This window comes from Garra rufa, chromosome 13 (genome assembly GCF_049309525.1).
Source record: "Garra rufa chromosome 13, GarRuf1.0, whole genome shotgun sequence".
Lineage (NCBI taxonomy): Eukaryota > Metazoa > Chordata > Actinopteri > Cypriniformes > Cyprinidae > Garra > Garra rufa.
Genome location: NC_133373.1, coordinates 6,717,833 through 6,727,574, shown reverse-complemented (window position 1 = coordinate 6,727,574; position 9,742 = coordinate 6,717,833). Strand labels below are relative to the sequence as shown.

Genomic DNA, 9,742 nt, shown 5'->3' with positions numbered 1-9,742 from the left:
CAAAATCAAATGATTCTGCGACGTCCAGAATCATTAACATTGAAAGATGGCTACAGATGAACACCAGTTGTTTGAAACGGCTTTGGCCGTTACAATGAACGAGTTAGACTTGGCTTTTCATATTAAAGAGGAACAGAAAACCACGCTCGAATCGTTCCTTTGCAAGGACATTTTTGCTGTTTAATCATTTTATTTAAAGAACCTTTCTGTTTCAGGCAAAAGAAGGTTCTTCAGATTATTAAAAGGTAAGAAAGAGATGATTCTTTAAAGAACCTTTGACCGAATGGTTCTTTGTGAAACCAAAAATGGTTCTATGGCAGGGTTCCCCAAATCTTACCCTGGAGGTCCAATGCGCTGCAGAGTTTAGCTCCAACCCTGATCACACTCACCTACCTGTTATTCTCTAATGATCCTGAAGACCTTGATTAGCATGCTGAGGTGTGTTTGATTAGGGTAAGAGCTAAACTCTGCAGGAAAATGGATCTCGAGGTCCAGATTTGATGATCCCTGTTCTATGGCATTGCTGTGAAGAAGTTTTTAAAGCAGCTTTATTTGTAAGAGTGTAGCATAAGCGACAGTGAGAATATGCTAGTCTCATGAGAACCAAGTTTTATATACAGCAAAGGAAAACCAGTCTCCTCTTGGCTTATATTGAAATCCTCTGACATTTTACGTTTACAAATCCTCATTTCGTACTTATAATTTGTGTCCGGTGTTTTGTCTTGCTCTCTCCACTGTGCTTCCGTGTTCGTCAGTTTTACAGAGTTTTACATTCATCCATTGTGTGTTTAATTATGGATGGATGCACTTTATTGGACTTCAAAATCTCAACAGCCATTCACTGCTATTATAAAGCTTGGAAGAGCTAGGAAATTTTTAATACAACTCAGAGTGTATTCATCTGAAAGAAGAAAGTCATCATACCTACAGTAGGATGGCTTGAGGGAGAGTAAATCATTGAGTAATTTGAATAATTTTTGGGTGAACTATCCCTTTAAGTACTGCTCAAGTACATTGACTCCATATATATTATACATCAAACATGAACTAGGAGGAAGTGATTCACACATTCTTAAACAGTGGGAGCTGTTATGATTGGCCAGGTTTTTGTGATTGATTGCATTGTTTAACACCCCATTTAAATAGGAAGTTTTTCCAAAAATGAAAAATGTAATTTACTCCAAACCTTGCATGTATTTTAGTAGATATTCTAAAAAAGGTCAGCTGTTTTTGTCCATATTATGAAAGTTAATAGAATCCAAAGTTTTCAATGAGAACAACATGAGGGTAAGTAAATAATTCTCATTTTTTCGGTGAACTATCCATCAAACATTAGACAAATTGCTTGTCGCTAAGATCTTGTTGAGTCGTGCCATGTTAGGACAAGTCCAAAGAGTTCAAAAACTGAGAGGCTTTCAAAATCTTAGGTACAGAAGGACAAAACAAAGCTAAATCTTGTTGGGTTTTACAGACACAAAAACAGTGTACCATTGTCCTATAAATGATCAATCATTGTACCAACAAGCATCTACATGTCAAAAAGACTGAATCCCACTCTATGCACCAAGAAATGACATTTTCTTAATAGTTATATAGACACACCAGAGGATTGACAAAGTGTCAGTTTGAGGCAACAAGTAGTAAACAACTCGGAGGGGATTGTAAAACATTGACACAATCTTTCAAATACTGTGTTCAGTTCAGACGGAAGCTGTTCCTCAGGGGGGTTACAAATGTTAATTGTACAAAGTATAAAACTTCTGTCAGACAAACTTAACTCTAAATAAGACCTATCCCTGTTTTTTCTTAATGTAGCGTACATGCAGGAGGTGTACACAACTTATCGTGCTATCGGTACAGTGCATGCTTTCAGTACCATGTGTCCACTGGATTTAGTTTTACTCTTCCAAGCAGCTGGGGTTGGAAACCAAGTACTAATCTATCAATTCTAATCAAGGTAGTCACTGTAAATTAGGACTAAGGCAACAATGTTCCATATTACAGGAATCATGCAGATTTAAAATGCTCACAGCCACTGCCGTAGACACGAAACTGCACCATCAGGCCACGTACAGCAGTGTCAGCTACAATTTCAGGTAATCAGCAGTGGGGGTCTGACATTCTCTCTCGTTTAGACGACTTTTCAGAAAGATGCAAATGAAACGGGTGCCAGACTTAAACACATGCTTGTACAAGAGGATGAATACAACTATCTGAAGAACACACGGTCACAAACAGAACGCAAAACTACACTTTGTAAGATTTCTGTTCCAACACATAAACATTGTATTCTAACTGAGATCTCAAATTTGGTCTCTCTCTTATTAATAGAAGATGCCTTTAAGTATAGCAGCGTTTAATGAAAAAGTGCAGAGCCAAATGTTTTCATCATTCCTTTTTCCTAATCTACAATTGCACTTACTCACCATCACTTAGTAGCTAATAATACGCTGAGTAATATGCACTGGAGCGGAGGATTCTTGGATGCACTACAGTAAAACCTCTGGTAAAGCTACAGGTTACCTCTAAATCGTGTAAGTGCTTTTCAATGTTGGCAATAAATAATTAAAGGCCTCTAATTATCAATATATGCTTGAATAAATTCACACTGTGGTATTTCTCTCTGGTTAAAATTGATCCTGAATAGTCCTAACTGTGCTAATACAGTACCAGTGAGTCTTTCCTCTCCAATATGGGGATTCGTTAATTGGAAACTTTACGTCAACTGTAACGTATACTTTGTTGGCAAGTGGAAACTGCCATCTAACAAACTCACCTAATTAAGTAAGAATGCTGACTTTCTATAACTCTCTCTTCGAATCTGTAATACATTTTATTTATTCGCCTTTTTACATGCTGCGCCCTCTCTGTTCTGCAGGTACTTATCTAGCTCCGCCTCTCGCTTCACCGCTTCTGGGTTGACTTTTGGGGCACCAGGAAAACATACCAGCACAACACTCATGTTATCTCGACTACCCTGTTAAGAAACAAATTAACACAGAGGGAATGATTAATGACAGGTTACAATGTTAGAACCACTTATAAAATGTCATAAACATCATGTAAAAATGTATAATTTATTTATTTTTTTAGTTTGGGATCAGTAAGATTTTTTTATGCTTTTTAAAGAAGTTTCTTATACTCATCAAGGCTGCATTTATTTGATCAAAAATGTAATACTGTGAAATATTATTACGATGTAAAATAACCTTTTTTTATTTTAATATTCATTCAAATCTAATTTATACCTGTGATCAAGGTTACATTTTCAGCATTATTTCTCTATTATTCAGTGTCACATGTTCCTTCAGAAATCATTCTAATGCTGATTTATTAATATTAATATTTTTTTTTAATCTGCAATACTTTTTTTCAGAATTCTTTGATGAATAATATACACTACCATCCAAAAGTATTTGTATTCTTTCTTTTTTGAAAGCAATTAATAATGTAATTTAGGAAGGATGTTAAATTAATAAAATAATAGCAAAGACTTATATTGTTAGAAAAGATTTATTTTTAATAAATGCTGTGCTTTTAAACCTTTTCTAATTAATGAATCCTCAAAAAAGTATCACAAGGGCCAAAAAAATAGATTTTTATTTTTAATAAAAATTCAGTTTTGCATCACAGAAACAAATTCTATTTACTAATTTACAGTATATTAAAATAAAAACCATTATGTTATATTGTAAAAACATTTAGCAATATTACTGTTTTTTTTCTTCAGTTTCTTGATCAAATAAATGCAGCCTTGATGAGCCTAAGAGACTTCTTTAAAAACATTACTGATCCCAAAAAAAAGTTTAGATAATCTTAAAAAAGTCTGACTGATCCCAAACTTTTGAACAGCAGTGTGTGTGTATATATATATTTCATAATATTTGTAAAAAAAAAAATAATGTTTACTTTGCAAAAATATATACTAAATTATGTATATTTCTGTAATTTTTTTTATAAATATTATGAATTGTTTAAAAAATAATGTCTCATCACATTTTTGGAGAGTCGCACCATATGACACGTTATAGTGTGAACTAAATTTGCCTCGTCATAAACAGGTCAATGTTTCTGATCATTTTAAAGACACACAGTCATGAGGGTCTGCAGTTGTCTTTTATATGATATAATTTCCTTTTTAATGTTTTTTTTTCTGTGCATGGTTGCACCACATGACTTGTCAAACAACTTACTTTTTTTATTTTATTTTTTAAATAATTGTATTTTTTGATTACCCTTTTTTTTATATATCAGGGATCATTTTATTTAATTAATGAATGAATGATTTTATTTAATGATTAATTAATTTCCCAAATGAATTTAAATTCAGAAATTAAAACCATTTCCATAATAGTGTATTTAGGTAATTCATGTAGGGCTATGAAACGATTAATCGCATCCAAAATAAAAGTATATGTTTACATTCTATATATTTGTGTGTACTGTGTGTATATATATATATATATATATATATATATATATATATATATATATATTTATTTATTTATTATGTATATATAAATACACACACATACATGTATACATATTTAAAAAAAAAACATGAATATATATATATGGGTTACAAATATAAAATATTTTTCCTTATTATATACATGTATGTCTGTGTATTTCTAAATACACACAGTAAACACACATAGTACATAAACAAGCTTTTAATTTGCCTGCAATTAATCGTGATTAATCATTTGACAGCTCTAAATTGTGTATAAATAGCCTTTTAATGCATTTTTGACCAATTTAATAGATGCAGGTAAAAATAACCCATTAGCATCCAACTCGAATTGACCTTACCTTGTACAAACAGGTGTCCACAATCTCATTACACACTCTCTCCAGGTCCTCTGTCACTTCCAAGCGTGAGCGCACGAAATCACACAGTTCTTCGTTGGCCATGACGTCCCAAATGCCATCGCAGGCCAGCACCACAAATTCATCCTCAGTCTCAGAGCGTTCGATCTCGTACACTTCGGGCTCTGGGGACACCAGCTGCTCGGTGGGGCCTTTCCCATGTACGCACTTGTAGTCGAAGTCGCCAAGAGCACGGGAGACGGCGAGGGAGCCGTTGACCCTCTGGATCATAACCGAACCACCTGCGTTCTGGATTCTCTCCTTTTCCAGTGGGTTACTAGGCTTGTGGTCCTGGGTGAAGAAGTGAACGCGACCTTTGCGGCTCAGCAAGGCTCTGGAGTCACCACAGTTGATGAAATAAAAATGATGTGGGGAGATCATCACACCCACCGCCGTCGAACCACTGCGGTCCGCTCCGTGCTTGCGTTCGGACATGGCCCGCATGTGCTCGTCGATCTGCAGGAAGCCCGTGCGGATTCCACATTTCACATTCTCCACGGAGGGCTCTGCGTTAATTAAATCCCCACCTCCTGGGCAGCCTCCCCTGAAGTCAGAGTTGGTGGTGATGTGTTCCAGCAGATGCTCACAGCAGTAACGGGCAACCTGGGAGCCTGCGTGCCCATCGTACACCGCAAAAAAAGACCACAGGCCGAGGCCGTAAGGCAGCCCCATCACAGCCGTGTGAGCGTCCTCCATCTCCACACGCCAGCCCTGCATGCTGCTGAGTCCATAGCGCAGGCCGTTCCCCTCCCCATGAGCGTTGTGCTTCTCCATCTTTGGCTTGTCTAAGAATGCACCCATTCTTCTTATTTTGCTCTGACACAAACATAACCACAAAACAAAGTGAGCAAAGCTGCTCCTGTATGACATAAGTGACTCTCATTCACTCAACACTGACAAAACAACAACAAATTCAGACATCTGACAGATATGGGATGATGATTTACACGATAAGCCACAGGTGCGGCAGGCTTCCAGTAGCAAGTAAACTGTTTAGATAAATGTTTACGTTATTACGTCAATGAGGTAAACGTGTTTGCCTAACGTTACAAACCCACTGTTGTTTAGATTTTAGCTTCCTTTTGAGAACCAACGCAGCAAAATGAACAAACCTATATATCGTCAATAAAACTGTGATGTGTTTACTAATGAAGCCACTGCCCTTATCAGCAAATGCGAACTGCTGCACACCGAGATAGCATTAAGAGGCTAACTCCTCTATGTACGTCAGAGTGACATAATATGACTTACCCAGCTTCTTCGTGGTCTTTGCTGGATGCAGAAACACCGAGGCACGAAAGCCGCGGTTAAGAGCCTTAATATCAGAATGCTGGGCCGGGGAGCAAACACTATAAACCAGCGCTCACAGCCAAAACACCCATCAATCGATGGCTAGTCAATTAGCACGCAACTAACGCCAGAAATCGATTACGAAAATAAAACTAAAAAAATATATAAATATATGAAAAGCATCACATGAGCCTGTTAAGGCAGTCCGCAGCTGGGCGGTGGGGCATTTCTGGCTCCGGTTTTTTGTTTTCCCGAGGGGGGGCTACCGGAGCCTCGCGCTCAGAACACCTCTCTCTCCGCGCGGACGGGTTTGTTTGAGACCCGGATGCTGCAGCGGATAGTGCGCGTTCTGCTCTCGCTATTACATCATCACTGCCACGCAATTGAGGGCTGGAAATAGATCCATTGATGAGAAAGAGGTACCGTTACGTTACACACAGCAGTGAGACTCTTGCTGGTTATTTAACTGTGCTTAGAGGGGTATATGGCTTAAGGTCGTTTATAGAAGAGCGCATTATCGTGCAAATCCATTGCAGGTCGTTATCTGACAGAAATAATGGCATTTAAAAAGTTTGGGGTCAGTACATTTTTATTGTTTTATTATTATTATTTTTTAAGAAATTAATACTTTTATTCACCAAGGATGTATTAAGTTAATAATTAAAAGTTAATAATAAATAATTTACATTGTTATAAAAAAAAATATTTTGAAAAAACACTGTACTTTTTAAACTTAAGAATCCTGAAAAAAAAAAAAAATCACAGGTTCCAAAAAATATTGTTGATATTATCCAGCATTGATCATTCTAATAATAAATCAGCATATTAGAATGATTTCTGAAGGATCATGTGACACTTAAGCCTGGAGTAACAGCTGATAAAAAATCAGCTTTTCATCACAGGAATAAATTCTATTTGAAAGTATGTTAAAATAAAAAACATTATTTTATATTGTAAAAACATTTTGCAATATTACTGTTTTTTCTGTATTTTTAATCAAATAAATGCAGCCTTGATGAGCATAAGAGACTTCTTTAAAGACTATGACAAGTCTTACTGACCCCAAATTTTGAACGGTTGTGTACATTTTAACAGATTATTATTAAGTCTGACTTGTACGGCTTTTGAAAACGTGACAAATGTATGATACAAAAATACACTGCTGCTTAAAAGTTTGGTGTTTTTAATGTTTTTTAAAGACTTTCCTTATGCTTATCAAGGCTGCATTTGTTTAATCAAAAATACAGAAAAACTGTAATATTGTGAAATATTATTTCAATTTAAAATAACTGTGTTCTATGTGAATATATTTTAAAATGTAATTTATTCCTGTGATGCATTTTCAGCATCATTACTCCAGTCTTAAGTGTCACGTGATCCTTCAGAAATCATTCTAATATGCTGATTTATTATCAATGTTGAAAACAGTTGTGCTGCTTAATATTTTGTTGGAACCTGTGTTTTTTTCCAGGATTCTTTAACAAATAAAAAGTTTAAAAGAACAGTGTTTATTTAAAATCAAAATCTTTTGTAACAGTATAAACTACCATCTAAAAGTTTGGAGTCAGTAATTTTTTATTCTTTCTTTTTTATTTGAAAGAAATTAGTACTTTTATTCACCAAGAATGTGTTAAATTGAAAAAGAGTAATAGCAAAGACTTATATTGTTAGAAAAGATTTATATTTTAAATAAATGCTGTTCTTTTTAAACCTTTTATCATCAAGAATCCTGAAAAAAATCACAGGTTCCATACAAAATATTAAGCAGCACTGTTTCTAACATTGATAATAACAGTAATTAATCAGCATATTAGAATGATTTTTGAAGAATCATGTAACATTGAAAACTGAAGTAATGGCTGATAAAAAAAATCAACTTTGCATCATAGGAATAAATTATATTTTAAAATATATTAATATAGAACACAATTATTTCAAACCGTAATAATATTTCACAATATTCTATTTTTTCTGTATTGCATTGTATGTCTGTATTAAGTAAATGCAGCCTTGATGAGCATATAAGAATTCTTTAAAAACAAAAACATAAAAACTAACCAATCGTTACCATATAACCCTTAATATTAGACTAGGAATGTTTAGTATTATAAAAAAAAAAAAAAATACAAATGCTTAAAGGTCAAAAGGTGTTATTTATGTCAAAGACAACTTAAATAGAATGCCAGGAATGTCCCTTTTGCTGCTGTTTATTTTTAGATGTCAATAGAGGACATAGAGGCTTCACTACGCTAAATAAACTGCTTTTTAGAGAAAACAGCTCATCATTTAATGAATCCACAGCCTATCGGCTAATCTTCAACATGTTTTACACTAATCAATACTTTTGGACTCAACTATTTTTAGAGTTACACTGAAAAAAAATGCCGTCTTAAGAGAAGTCTCTGACTTTTTGCAACAGATGGGCTTCAGCTTACGGCACTACTCTTTCATTCCTATGGTATCCATTAAAACAACTCTGACTGAAATTCAATTGACTGTAATGTGATTACAGCCTTTATTATGTAATGTGACTGTACCTGCAACACAAAGTGCACTATAGAGAGCAAGGACATTTTTTAGCCAATGTTAACATGTCATTTATGGCCACCCATGAACATTAATGGATTCCACAGAATGTATAGTGTCACCATGCTTTTGTATCATGATATATACAAGGCTGCACTCTCTATAATGCTGATGACTGGAGGTAAATAATTCATGTGAGTCCAAATTAAAAGCTTCTTACATTAAAGATATGCTGTCTGCAGGATGACTTATGTGTGTTGCTCATAATGCAATGTGCACTTAGGGTAAGTAGCTTCTTGCTCTAAATGCCAAAAGCATTTGACCTGAATGAGGTAACCTCCAGTTAGATTGGCATTGTGATGCTGAATTGCACTGTTTCTAATATATATCAAAACAAAAAAGCCCTAAAGCTATTACCAGGCTTTTCCACTGTCTGTTAATGGTTATGCTGAATTATATTGTAGCTATAAAATAATACAGTGGTTCTTAACTTATTTGGCTTCAGGACCCAAATCGTATATTGTACTTCAACACAAATGGCCATGCCCACTCTTAAGGAAAAATCAGGTGGATAGAGGGTTTTTACGACGCTTCATCAATCGACAATATTGGCGGCACTGAACGTAAACGATGCCACCGAACCGAACGTAACTTGCATATTTTGCTGCTAAAAATGGTCAATTATTGTCATGTTTTGGGCTATACTAATTGGTCGGACTGGGAAAAACATTTGGAATACTATAGACTGACAAAAGTTATAACTAGAGTGCAAAAAAAGTGCTGAGGAACAAAAGACATTTGTGGTTGGCCAAAATGAACCAGGATTTCCAATGCAAGAATCTTGACAACATTTGTGTCTGTTCTTATCATTTCTAGTCAGGTAGGTGAAATATTAAGATAATATCTAAATTAATACTGCTTGTATGTTCACCACTTATTAACTTTAGTTTGTGAAACTATTGCATCCTGTCTTGCTTACTAAGTCTTCTCTATATGACTTAGCAGGTTACACACATTTTTTCCATGGTTTAGACAGCAGAAATTAGAAGAACAACGT

General features: G+C 35.0%; 1 protein-coding gene across 1 annotated transcript; it reads right to left on the bottom strand.

Moving 5' to 3' along the window:
* Window positions 1–516: 516 nt before the first annotated feature.
* On the bottom strand, window positions 517–6,454 carry ppm1ab (protein phosphatase, Mg2+/Mn2+ dependent, 1Ab). Its single transcript, XM_073853119.1, has 3 exons — window positions 6,121–6,454; window positions 4,813–5,685; window positions 517–2,977 (listed from the first exon to the last, which is right to left on the bottom strand). Exons 2-3 carry the CDS (start codon window positions 5,668–5,670, stop codon window positions 2,834–2,836), a joined length of 1,002 nt encoding a protein of 333 aa, XP_073709220.1. The 5' UTR covers window positions 5,671–5,685; window positions 6,121–6,454; the 3' UTR covers window positions 517–2,833.
* Window positions 6,455–9,742: the final 3,288 nt, after the last annotated feature.

Excerpts from the sequence above, each read along its gene's own strand:
- ppm1ab (XM_073853119.1), bottom strand. The coding sequence starts at position 5,670 with ATGGGTGCATTCTTAGACAAGCCAAAGATGGAGAAGCACAACGCTCAT. Across the intron at positions 2,978-4,812 it reads TGGACACCTGTTTGTACAAG|GGTAGTCGAGATAACATGAG; the intron begins GTAAGGTCAATT and ends GTTTCTTAACAG.